General features: G+C 39.0%; 1 protein-coding gene across 2 annotated transcripts in view; it reads right to left on the bottom strand.

Moving 5' to 3' along the window:
• The window catches only part of kiz (kizuna centrosomal protein), a 38,948-nt gene extending 26,284 nt beyond the window's left edge, over positions 1-12,664 (bottom strand). The window contains exons 1-7 of one of the 2 annotated variants that reach the window (XM_053845830.1): positions 12,532-12,664; positions 12,037-12,099; positions 11,184-11,346; positions 9,114-9,182; positions 5,256-5,805; positions 4,250-4,484; positions 1,235-1,351 (exon numbers count right to left, since the gene is read on the bottom strand). In XM_053845830.1, coding sequence (XP_053701805.1) covers positions 1,235-1,351; positions 4,250-4,484; positions 5,256-5,805; positions 9,114-9,182; positions 11,184-11,346; positions 12,037-12,099; positions 12,532-12,593 — 1,259 coding nt within the window. In that variant the 5' untranslated portion in view covers positions 12,594-12,664. The remainder of the gene's footprint in view (positions 1-1,234; positions 1,352-4,249; positions 4,485-5,255; positions 5,806-9,113; positions 9,183-11,183; positions 11,347-12,036; positions 12,100-12,531) is intronic. The other variant, XM_053845831.1, reaches the window with a different exon arrangement.
• Positions 12,665-13,447: the final 783 nt, after the last annotated feature.

The raw sequence follows: 13,447 nt of genomic DNA, 5'->3' as shown, positions 1-13,447 counted from the left end.
CATTCTCCTTGACTGTCAGTGCTGACCAGGGTTCAAGCCAAGGTGCACTTCAATTCAACATCCTCTACTTCAAGACACAGTTTCCATGCTAGTGACACCCATACCTATGTGACAACCAAACCCTCTACCACCCTGCTAGGCACCTCCCTCACCATCTCTGTGAAATAAAATCCTCGCTCTCCAGATGGAGGATCTCAAAGTCATTCTTGACAGCCCACGCATACACTTTAAAAGCCTTTCTTGGCTTTGCATGTTTTAATCTTTGCAGCGTTACAACGTCCCAGACCACTTCATGCACCAATTGTGGCAATACCCAGCTTCTTCCTCCAGGACTCTGCTCACACAATTCTCGTCCATCTGTCACATAACTCATGTCCTCCAGCACCGCCACTGGTTCCCAGTCCAACCAATGTCTTACAACAGGCAAAATTCTTCCTCACGCAAACAGATTTGAACACGAAAACAAAGGTGTGGTGACAATTCGGTTGATAGAGAAGAGTCAAAATAATATACACATAAACATACAGGGAGTCCATAAGTATCTTTACATAATCATTCCTACTACTTCATTAGTGGGAGAGTGTTGTATTACAAACTTGAAACCATTCGCACCACTGATTGGAAAAAAAGTACATGTACATTAATTCAGAATTTTACAACTCAGTCCTTGGAGGTGTTTATCTTTTCATGTGATTTTGTTATAAATTTCATAAATGTTAAAGAGACTGTAAGGATACCGTGTATGCCTCAAAACTTTCAGAGGAAAATGTCGAAATCATCTATGATAGCATGATGTGCATATCCACTGCAATTTGCTATGTAGTGGGGCAGAAATTATTTCACATATGCTTCCACCTCCTGAAATGAAGATTAATTTGTTCCAATTTTAAATTAAATAAAGGCAAATAGTACACTGAGGAAGCAACACGAGTGCAGAATAATCCTGCACTCTAGCTTCATTTTGGACTTTTCATAGACAGTTATTGATATTATTGAGGGCCGGATATCATATTGTGAATCCAATTGGTAATGACAAAACACATCCTCCACATGAAAACCACTCCACACATTAGTTAATAACACAACCGTGAGTTTGAAACAGACCCGAGCGAATCAGCGCTGACACTCACTCCACACTGAGAGCCCTTAGGCGAAAGCGTTGATGGCTATTTAAGAAATAAGATTTCATTTAGCACAGACATGATTGTAACGTTTCACAACACAGCCAGCATACCTGATGATTCTGTTGAGTCGCTTTTCATCCACGGCAGAATCTTTGTACAAATGCGGCGCAACACCGAGTCGTGCTTCAATGCAGTCGAGCAAATAAAAGAGTCCTTCCTGTGAGACACTGAAGGGGAAACATTCAATCAAGAAACATTTCTAGCCACTGTGTGAGTGCTTATTTGTGCTGCGGGTTGATAATAAAGCGAAGGACGCAATACAAAATACTTTTTTATGAAGACGATCAAAATGTAGTCACTGAAATTAATTATCATAAGTGAAAAGCTTAATTGACCTTTCAACACCCTACCAACTGTATTGTTACCGTTTTTCTATATAGTTGTGATTTTCAAAATCATTGAAGCTTAAACTTCTTAAAAGTGTGTGTGTATATATATATATATATATTATATTATGAATACTAAAGATAAAAAGAGAAAATACTGAAAAATTCCCAATATTAATTGTCATATTAACTTTATTACTGCAAGCAATCTAATGTTTTTTAAATGTGTGGAGTTTTTTTCCTTCGTCTTCACATCAACTTTAATGTTTCACATATCACTTTATCATAATCACAGTCATTGGAAAGTCATTAGTAAAGTCTTGCCAAACACTTTGTTACAACAGATAGATAAGACAGATATACTGATCATAATGGACACTTTCCTATTTAATATATATCGTGTGTACATGAAATGTATTTCTGCATCACATATCTTAAACAAGAGAAATGTAGCACAATTGGCAAGTTTGCTCTGTGAGCCAAACAGCTACTGCTTTACAGCCATTCACCTATAATTGCTGAAAAAATAGACACATTGTCCTGGTTAGATGTCTTCCTTTATAATGTTAAAGCGATCACCTTTTGGAATGGAGGTCAAGCCTTTCTTAAACAAACTGAAACAAACAAACCTGTGGATTAAAGGTTACAGGGTCTGGATCTGGGGACTATCATTTCAAGTGATTGGCTCCAAAGCAAAGACGCGCTAAGCTCCCCTCCAATAATTCATAAGGATCTATAAAGCACTTTCAGGTTACAGATCAGCAACAATTATTCCGTTTTTGTTGCTGTTGTTTCTTAGTAACGTCAAGATTAAACTGCAAGCTTGAATTATATCTATGACATGGTGTAGTGTGCAATCCTTTGCAGCCAATTTCTCTTCAGCATAGCTGAAGTACAGGAGCAACAGAAGCTCTGTCTTTTATTTCCCTCCATTCTCAGGCCTTGAAATAGTCATCTCCCTGCTTTATTTGTCAATGCTGCTCAAAGGGAGACCTTTAGAGAGGAGGAAAGTGATTTAGTTGTGTTTCTCTGCAATCCCCTCTCCGGGTATTGTTGCCTGCTCTGATGTCAAGGTTCGTCACCTCACTTAAGATCCTGGTGTTGTCTGTGCGTAGGCATCATCGCAAGTGTGTTTGGGAAGGAGGAGAATGTGTGTGTAGTGATATCCCTCTACCGTTTGTACAGACAGGTGTATTTAATTAATCCCAAAATGGGAAATTATGGATACTTTTTATTTATCCTACAGCGGAGAAATTGAGAAGGATTTAATGGATAGAAATTGATTCACATTCCTAACATTGTAACAATAAAGCCTCACTATTAGCTCGATAAATTACCAATAAAATACATCCATACATTTCCTTTTTGGTATTTTTTTTATATCTATTGCTTTGCACTGTATCTATTTGTATATGTATTTTAAAGTCCACATTGTAATGTATATATTTTCATGAGTCAAAATGTAATGCTTTTTTAGCACATTTGCTTAGAATGCTCTTGAAGGGACAACAAAATCGTCCCACATGTTCCTGTCCAGTGGCACAGAACCTCCTTTTGCACACTTTTCATGGAGTGAACATTTACACCAACAAAGCAATACTGAACAATAAAAGAACAATTTAGGCAGAATACATTTTTCAAAATGTAGTTAATCTCCTGACCTGGTCTATTATTATGGAGATCAAGGACAGGCAGGGAAGACGTCACAATAACTTATTATTCTTACTGCCACCTGATTCATGTTAGAGGTCTTGTGTTGTAAAATAATCTCAAAACATACGCTTTAAAGCAATATAATAAATGGTGAGACTCAGGATCAGTTTATAATATTACATTAAAGCCAGACCAAGTTCCTGATTGTGAAATTGGATGAAGATAATAAGAAACAACAAGATCTGGAGCTATTAACAAAACAAAAAGTGCAAAAATGCGTATTAAAGTTGAAGTCAATAGGCAAACTCATTGTCAAATGGTGCAAGAGCTCCAAATGTTCAGACAGGATTTTCTGTCGCTCCAACTCCATCTAAAATGATGCTTCAACTCAGAGGCCATCATCACGCTAAGGATTTGTGAGTATAAGTGCTGTCCACAGAACCACCCTCCAGAACACTCTATGGTGCCACAAATTTGCTCCTCCACTGGCGACTTCCTGAGGTCTCTCAAGCAGAAAATTGCTCAGTTACAGCATTATCACGGATTAGGGCAATATGCTGGGTGACAGGTTCTGAGCTCTAAGATGCATCACTGCCACCTCTGCGGTCACACTGGAGAGAACATGGTGGCTCCCACAATCCTCTCTGTCTGGTTGAGATGAAACGGCTACAAAGGCTGCCTTGTATTTACCTGATGCCTCCACAGGGACCTGATCATTTTGCATACGTAGATACGTAGGTAAGTGTACAGAGCACAGCATTCACTCTTCCTAATGACTTTGTGACAGTGCAGTGACTGAGATTGGTCAATGTTTTTTTGGTCACGCTTCATTTTGGGGAACACGTATTAACTATTAATAAATAAATTATTTATGAAATTATTATTATTAAATAATTATATATATATATATATATATATATATATATATATATATATATATATATATATATATATATATATATAGTTTTGCATAAAAAAATATATACAAGTAAATACATGTGTGACCAGATATTTAAATGGTCTCTGCTAAACACATCACAGTTAAATACTGTGTATTTAACCTCATGAAACAGATACATATTCTACCTTTGAGGTATTTCCACTTTTTTGTTTGCCTGATGAGATTGACAAAATGCTTCAGGAGCAGGCACAGGTGGTGTTTTCTGTGGATGAGCTCTGTCATCGGAGTTGCAGTTGCTCTCAGAGTCCTCCTCAAAATCTTCCTCCAGCTCAGATTGTGTCAGAGTGAGGGAAAGGTCGCTGGCGCTGCTGTCCGACAGTGGCACCGCAGGACTTGGTTGGCTTAAGCTCGTCCGTTGTTCTGAATGAGGACAGGGCACACAGGTGTTGGGTGAGTTGTGACAACAACAGGCTAAATGTGTGAAATGTGAAACTAATGCCTATTATCTGATTCTATCTAAATAGGATCAATATACTTGGAACACATCAATGTCAACAGTGAAATTCCAGGAGGAGCTGGGCTATAGGTCTTAAGAAAGAAGTATAGCAGCTTTTCGAGGCAGTTATGGCATTTGAAATGATTTTAACTTCATTGATAAGAAATCCCCAGATATATAGCAGGTGCCTCTAGGATCAATGCAGTATTTACTGACCACACCCATCCCTCCGCTCGCCTTTTTCCACTGCTGAATTGAGGCTCAGTCACAGGGCAGCAGTCAGAATAAAGACAGCGAGTCGATCCTTTCCCTTGAAAACTCTTCTAAGGGGATATCACAAGTTCCCAAGACAACTAAGAGACATTATCCGTCCATAACACCTCACCATGAAGGCAATCCAAAAAGACACCAATTAGCAGTTCTACACTGAGCCTCTCCCGGATGGCCAGGAATCTCACTCTTCCATATTTAATTCATAAAATAAATAACCTTCAAAGAGTACATGACATTGCACATGAAACCATCTTCCCAAGCATTTTAAAAATGTCACTTTATTATGGACTTGTTCCTTTACTTAAGAATTCTCTCTCTGTGTTGAAGAAAGACTGACCTACTTGCAAATCAAATCTTTAAAAAAGAATCATTACTTTGCAAAGTGTTGCGACAGCAGCTGCTTAATAACAAATATATCAGACCTGGAGTTTGTTGATGGACATCTGCTTTAGGTGACAGTTGAGGAGTCACTTCTGTGGAGTCATTCTTTCCTTCCAGAGGATTCTTTATCCTCCTCATAGGACTATGGCAGCTGCTTCCAGGCGATGGGTTCCTCTCAGGTCTTGTCAAGGTCACAAGAGATAAAGCTCCACCTTCATCATCGCCTTCAAACGGCATTACGGCAGCAACTCCCATGGAGGCATGGACTGCTGTGAAATCCAGTGATGTTCTTTCATGTTTGTCACTCAAATTACCGCCGTCAGGAGAATTGTTTGAGCTTGAAATGTCATCTGATAAATGTGCCCGGCTGCAAGCAGCTTCCTCTCCGCCAACTCCGGAGTCCTTCAAAAGGCCACTTGGTAGACGTTTGCCGGAGTGCGCACTGCGATTGGTTGAACAGGAGAATGCTTGGTGTGAGTGTTCACTGTTGGTGTTGGGTCCTCTGCAAGTCTGCTGGTCCAAAAATACGCTTGATGGTGCTTGTGGAGAAAACGAACTGCTTCCATCAGACTGTCGGTGTGAAGATTTGTCCTGATGAAAAATATAAATTGTTACCTCATGAGCTCTGGAAAGTGGGCCTGGTTCCCCAAGATATCTTCTATCTATCTAGTCATCAATCAGTAGCTTGCCGCATATAAGACAATGGAAAACAAAATCTACCTGCTAAACATAAACACACAGCTGAAATCACATGACCTAGAGTGACTCGTAAGAGTGACTTAAATAACTAATCCAACCAAAACATATCAAACTTTCCGTACTAATTCAGAGTTTCCTCTCCATGATGCAGTATGTACCATGACGATGTGCCATTTAAAAGCAATATCTTTATAAAGTTCCCCCTAGTCTAAAATCTCAGCATAGGAGAGGGGACAAGAGTTCCACGGCCCGTAATTCCATCATATTGGGCACAGTGGGCTTGGTCATTCCTGTCTTCCTGACCATTCACAGCTGAAAGGGTGTGCTTGATGACAACAACATTGAAACCAAGTGTTTTCTGTGGGCTGGGCTTACGCACATTTTCCTGTATTTCAAGTCGCAGAGAGTTTTTGTGTAACAGACACATACTGATGTGTTCCATCGGGGTCCAATATGATTATATTATGCACTCAAATCTGTAGGGCAACACAGAGGCCTTCTGGGTGGAGCCTTTCTGCATGGAGTTTGCATGTTCCCCCCATGCACACATGGACAAGGCACTTTCCTAGTCAGTGGGCTCCCCACTGACCATGGCAATAAATTTGATTCTGATTCTGATTCTGATTCTGATTTTCTCCAGGTTTTCTGCTTTCCTCCCACAATCCAAACACATACCCAGTTGGCGTTCAGGGTAATTAAGCCCTCAAAATGGCCCACAGACCTGAATGTGTGAGTGAATTGTTCTTTGTCAATATGTCTTTATCCCTGCGATGAACTGGCGACTTGCTTCCTCGATCCTCCACTGGAGGACAAAGCGGAAAAGACGATGTATGTATGTACTTGAATCAGTAAAATAGCTGCTCTTTAAAGCAACAATGTGTTTTGACATAAATACATTAATTTAGTATTTCCTGCGATTTGAACCAATAATCAAAAATACCGAAGTCATGCTCTACAGTTCTGTTAGATGCTCCCATGGACTTTCTAACTTTCTCTGGGCGTGCCAACCGGGGTCGTGATCTGTGAGTGGTGTCACAGCCCCAACTCCACCACCACCACTACACCGCAGAACAGCTGACCAACCTCGGCAGCGAGCTGAGTTCCTTTACATCATGTCAGATGCAAGAGTTTGTAGTGAGGAGTTCAAGAAGAGAGTGTCAAACTGACAGAGCAAGACGTTAGCCACAAGCAAGCATTTATTAGACAGAAAAAATATTGATCTATTCACTATCACTAGCAGTGTTTATGGTCTGGTTTGAAGTTTAACATGCTATATTGCATGTTCTATCTGTCAATGCTGCAGCTAAGTCCTCTGTTCTGCAGACCTACTCGGAGATGGTGAGAGGCGCGAGCAGCGCCAAATTTCATCATCCCTGGCGATTGTTCTGCAACATATCGAAGAAGAATAGTTTCTAAGTCTGACGTCTGTGTACGCAGTCAACTCGAAATATAAGTGTGAACGGACAATTTAGTAAATGTCAAACTTTACTCTTTGCTTTATTCTGAAACATGCAGTCGAAATAAAGTTTTATTATCTGGGTCTGTGAGTCTTGCAGCTGCTTCAGCCTCCCGCTGGATCCTGGCTCTCCTCACCGGTTGAATGAGTTTGATTCCTGAGGTTGAATGATAGATGTTTCGAGACTTCCCTTTACATTATAAGCTTGACAGTGTTGTGTATAGTGCCAACTGAAATTATATGTTGCGTGGCGGTCATTCCTCAAAAACAAATAAACGAGGGATGGGGGGCGGGACCGGAGACCATGCTTTACGTATTATTTCATTGATGACACTGGGTTGCTTTAAAAGTGATAACAATTGTACTGGACTACGTGCAGTAACATTAATTTGAGGAGTCAGTTCTCGTATGTTTCGGTTTTTTTTCATCTTCTAATTGGCTTTCATACATTTGTCAAATGGAAAAGAGATTGTTGGAGTTACACTTCATTCGAGAAGGAAAACATTCTTTGTAACAATATTATTGGAAGTTTCTCTCGTGCCGCACTAGAAACATTTCAGAATATAGACACCAAAAATGAAGGCATTTGTTGGCATATAATAAATCCTTTTTCTAGAAAAGTAAAATAAAGTAAAGCTGATTAAGAAACAAAAAAGCCTTTCATATTTGTAAAATAAGAGAAATTAATGCATCCTCTGAACATTTAAATTTTTTTGATGGTTTAGAAGTCTTAATTTAATAGATGAAATGTAATTCAAGTGTCTCGACCAACCACTTTACAGTGATAACACAAAGTATTCAGGCCAAGGTCAGAATTCCTCCGTGTTTCAGAGGAATGTCTTAGGATGTTTTTACTTTTAATCTTATTAGAAATCCTTTAGACAAGTTTTGATTCATGTCTGCAATGTCACCAAGGGGAGGAGAGAGAGGCGAGAAAGAGCCTTGCTCCGTACATAATAACAAAAAGCGTGGCTTCTGTTTCTTTTCTGATAAGCGTCTTAAATACCAAACAGTTAGCTGCTTAATAACATTCACTGTAAACCATGCAGCCTGCCCAGCAGATCCACAAAGTAGGTAAAAAAAAGAGGAAAAGTTAATTTCTTGGCTGAGTGATTCCATCGGTAGCTGCAGGGCAAAGTAGAAAGTGTTTCACTAAAGTAGCAATTGATTCTTCTATCAATCTGCGGCACGCGTGTGCTCTTCCAAGGAATGTATTAAATATGAAAATCATATCCCGTTATCATCTGTCTCCAGCTTTCAGCCCGGTAAGCTTCCCTTAATGAATGCTGAAGCCTGAGGGACATGCACACTGCCAGCCAATGGCTTGTATGCATAATAGAGTAACAGGACCATTTTGCTCATTACAATATCGACAGGCTGAGGGGGGTTTCGGCACACAGTTACAAGTGACTGCTCTAGACAGCATGCTCCAAGTTATTATGAAATGTCTTAGACATTTCATCTAAAAGAGCTTTAACTGCTTTAAGTGAGAAAGCAGCTATGGTCTTGAACTACACCGAAGCTGCTGCTCGGATTAGACACCTGCTACAGTTCTGTAGCAGACTCACTGTGTGCTCTTACTTGTTATTCTGGACATGAAACGCAGCTTGATCGAGCAGACATTATCATAAACCGTGTAAACATATCAAGAAAATAAGCATTGAGCGGAAAAACAAGCTTCACAAAGTCTGTATGCCGAAGGATCACATGCATGTTTGTCACCATAGAAATAGATTTGTGTTACCTTTTTCATGATTTGAGCCATTCCCTTTTTGTCCTCCACACATTTCGAACTCTTTGTGAAGTATTGAGCCTAAGGAAGAGGGGATAATAGTACGCAAAATAAATATTTATTCTGAATATCATGAATCAAAACTTGTCAGTGGTTATCAGAGCATCTATATCATACATGTGGAATATTCTCCCTTGAGTAGTTATTTCTGGTCCTGACAACGACATTATTTTACATTTCTGCAACTACTAACATATAGACGTCATGTGCTTAGTGATTCTCTAAACCACAGACCATGGGGGCCTTGCATCTGTCCTGTAAAAATCTCACAGAACCCTGTCAATCGTCTAACCCCGGTGCACCCTGCCTGCACTCTCTGCAACTGCACTCTTTAAGAAATCTTGTACAGTGTGACAATGAAAATTATGACAACAACAATTGCAAAAATATGACATAAACGTTCATTTTAACAATAAGATGTGACTGGAATTCCACAACATCACAGCAAACAAGCAAACAGAGCCCTCCTACAATACCTCCACGACTGACTGTAATTATTCTACAAACACTCCAAACAGAAACCTTCAATTCAAAGAGATGCATTTAACAATTGCTAGAACAATTAATGTTGAACAGTACTATCTTCTTCTATCAAACGAAAGAAATGGAAAAGCGCGGCGCACTTCACTTTGTACTTATTAAACTCCTGATGTTACATGATAAACAAAAAACACAATGCAAGGACAAAACACAAGAGCTTCATTAATAAGCAAGGGTGCAAGAATGAAAGAAAATGAAGAGCTCATAAAGCATGGAGGGGAAAAGACCTGACTGCTTGAGGGGAGACAGCGTCTGAACCTCTGCAGCACTCACAGTCGCTATATTGGGCAATTAACTCTGTGAATCATAATTAACCAATTTTGTTAATTTGATATGAAATTGTCAAGCACTGGTGTTCAGTTTAAAGTGATAATCAGAATGGCTGTTTTTTGTCACTCGCTCATTTGCTTGTTTTGATAAATTGCAGGCATTGAGTGTTTATAAGTGTTGCAGCAAATTCAAGCAAGAAAACAATTCCACATTTTTAGATGATTGTCTCATACCAAGACAGTGTAAACCTGAATGACACAAACAACAGTATCAACTATGATCATTTATGATAAAGGCACTGGATAAATATATCAAAGGTCAAGTCACGTGGAGAGGTTTGGAGACCAAGTTAGGCGGTCTAGATGGTTATTGGTGATGTGGTCAGGGGACAGCAGAGATAAATGTTAGGTCCCAACCAAAAGGAGAAGAAGACAACTGCCTCACAGCTCTCCAGCAGGTCAAAAACAAAATGAATTATAGGCCAAAATCTAGTTAGACTTCGACTTCCTTTAATTGTCATTGCACAATGAAACACAACAGTGTGACCTTGGCAAAGAAATGCCATTGCTTGGCTTCCGGATCAAACAACAGTAAAATAAAATACTAATGAGTGCAAAACTATTATTGTAAGTGCAAAGAAAGTGCAAGTAAACAAAGTTAAGTGCGAAACAGAAAACAGAATAACTGACCAATATGTAAACTGTACCAACAAATAGAAAACAGAATATATTGCAGCAGATGAGGAGGTGACATAGCTATTCAGTCATTCAGTTATTTAGATTTAGGAGTAAGTCATCCTGCATCATTGCCTTGTAGCAATGTGAGTACTGCTGCTGAGAGCGTAGACACATCTCGGAATGATTTAGACTTGCAGATAGCGAGCCAGCTGTGGCACAGACGAAAAAAGATTTTAAAAATATCATTTGCAACAAAAGGCATTATATAAAGGAATTATAGGACAGGTGCAGGCAAGCCAGACGAAAGACGGGCAGGTGGAGTGAGAGGTGACTCAAGTAATGTTACTCTTGCTGACTCATGACTCCAATCCAACCTCGGTAGGCTGGTAGACCATGGTATGAATTTGGCTGAGGGTATAAATTTGACCGTCTGCTGTAACTCTCGTGAGTGGCTTGATGTGAGTAGACAGTCAGACAAATATTAATATGTGAATAAAAGCTTTCAATGGTTTAAACACAATGTGAGTGTGTTTACCTTGAGTTCCTTCAGCGGTCCAAGGTCAGGTCGATAACCACGCATGCTAATTTCCAGACTCTCCACTTCTCTGAGAAGCTCAAGGTTTCTCATTTTCGCTCGTGCTTCCCTGTCACAGATCTGCTTGTGATAACTCCGCAGTTTGGAACACTTTATCTGTAAGCTGAAGGCGTTGGAGAACCATTATTCAAAAGGAATATTATCTATGTGAGCCTTGTCACAGAAAGTAAGAGCAAGACTTTGCACAAGAAAAAGGAGCACACAATAGGTTAGAAATTCAAATTGTGCTTTCTTCACGACTATCGTCTTCATCTTTGCCATTTTCACCTGGAATGTTAATATTCCTGAGAATCTCTCTACAATGAAAGCAGTCTAGTCTGCAACATACTCGATAATGAGAGAGAGTTGACAGGAAATAAAATTACATGCTGAAGCGTGTAGCACTGAATTGAATGGAAGAGCACACCTCATCTGATAAAATGTAGACCTCAACTTAAAATAAATTCATTCAGTTATGTTCTGCCACTTATACCAGTTCAGGGGTTATGGGAGGCTGGAGCAAATCTCAGCTAAGCAGGGCACATAAACATATTTACCATATATAAAATATGAATAATACTATACTCTCTCTCTCAATATATATATATATATATATATATATATATATATATATATATATATATATAGAGAGAGAGAGAGAGTATAGTATTTTATATATATATGTGTGTGTGTGTGTGTGTGTGTGTCTGTAATGTGTGTGTGTGTGTGTGTGTGTGTGTGTGTACAGAGAGAGAGAACGTTAAGTTAACAGTAGTTGTAGATGCTTTATTCAGAGTGATTCTTTGTTACTTACATTCGTTTATCAGATTTGCAGTATGTAAACAATTCCCTCTCCAGCACCAGTCTTCTTTTCTCCCTGCAAAACCAGGCGTTCATAAGGGGTCATCAACAGACAATTATCCAGAGTAATGGACACAGACACATACGTATACAAACATAAATAAAATACAGGTAGCAGACCAAATAACAACACGAGATAAGATGAGTAATGTATATCAAGCAACACTGTTCCACCAACGAGTTAGACTGCTACGTTTAAAAACAAAACGGAGATGCATGAAGCTAATCAGTTAGCAAACCGTGCAGCGCCCACAAATACACCAAAACCAGGCTTAAACTTCAACAGTTAGTTTAATATATACCAAAAAGGTATAGCAACTTAATAAATATAATTCGCATGCTGCAGTGACATACTAAACTGACAAGAGCCAAGCTAACTAGCTAGCTCAAAGTGCAACACGCATAACTGTTTCAAACCAGGACTAACACTCAGATGAAAGGTTCTTACGTGGCATGCATGCTTTGTTGAAGCGCTGATATCTTTCGAAAAAACGGATCCTCTCCGGCCATGGTTGAGATACTTGCAGCTGCAACGGCACACAAGCGTTTACCACGGCTACCATGGGGACCGTTACCCACAAGGCTTTGCTGCAAAACACAGGCAGCACGTGGTACAAAAGTAGCCTTTGGCGGACAGATGCTGCTGGGTGACATTGAACATTATTCAGGTAATAAGAACCCTTTTAGAGCACCTTTTCTTGTTTTTTTGTTAATACCTGTTAATACCTGGATTTCAAAAAAGTGCATTTGGCTCAACAAGATAAGCGAACAAAACAGTTATTTATTTAGGCGTGTGTTATTCATATGCTTGATGTGACTTATGAGTTAATGTAAATGTGGAATATTTTTATTTTTAATGTTATTTTTCTGCTTCGCCCTGTTGTGTTGTTGAAAGTTGGCATTATTTTTAATTGTCGAAATTGTATTTTGATTCGGTCAATGTGATCTCAATTAATAAGAGGACATCTATTTCCTATTTTTGCAGATTCAATCCATATTCTTCTTTTTCAACTTTAATTTTATAAATATGTTGATTTTCCATTTTGTCTATTTTTGAACCTCATAACATTTTTAATGAAATAATTTAAGTAAATATCCTATTCTAACTTTAAATATCTGTTGGATGCAAATGTCACTGGTTGACTTTCTTGCTGCTTAGCTGCTGATTCATGGAGATTTAATTTGAATTTCCTTTAATATCTGCTCACGTTTTAAGTCTCAGAATACATATTTTTCCTTTCTTTTGTTGCTGTCTGTGAGAAGAATGGATAAATACCAACCTTCAGGCACGCTATTTGATCATATTTACTTATCTTATAACTTAATCTCAATTTCCCCACAAGTTTGCTGTTTCGTCACTTCAT

This window comes from Synchiropus splendidus, chromosome 16 (assembly GCF_027744825.2).
Source record: "Synchiropus splendidus isolate RoL2022-P1 chromosome 16, RoL_Sspl_1.0, whole genome shotgun sequence".
NCBI lineage: Eukaryota > Metazoa > Chordata > Actinopteri > Syngnathiformes > Callionymidae > Synchiropus > Synchiropus splendidus.
Note: the sequence above shows the minus strand (reverse complement) of the source record. Positions and strands in the feature narration are given on the sequence as shown.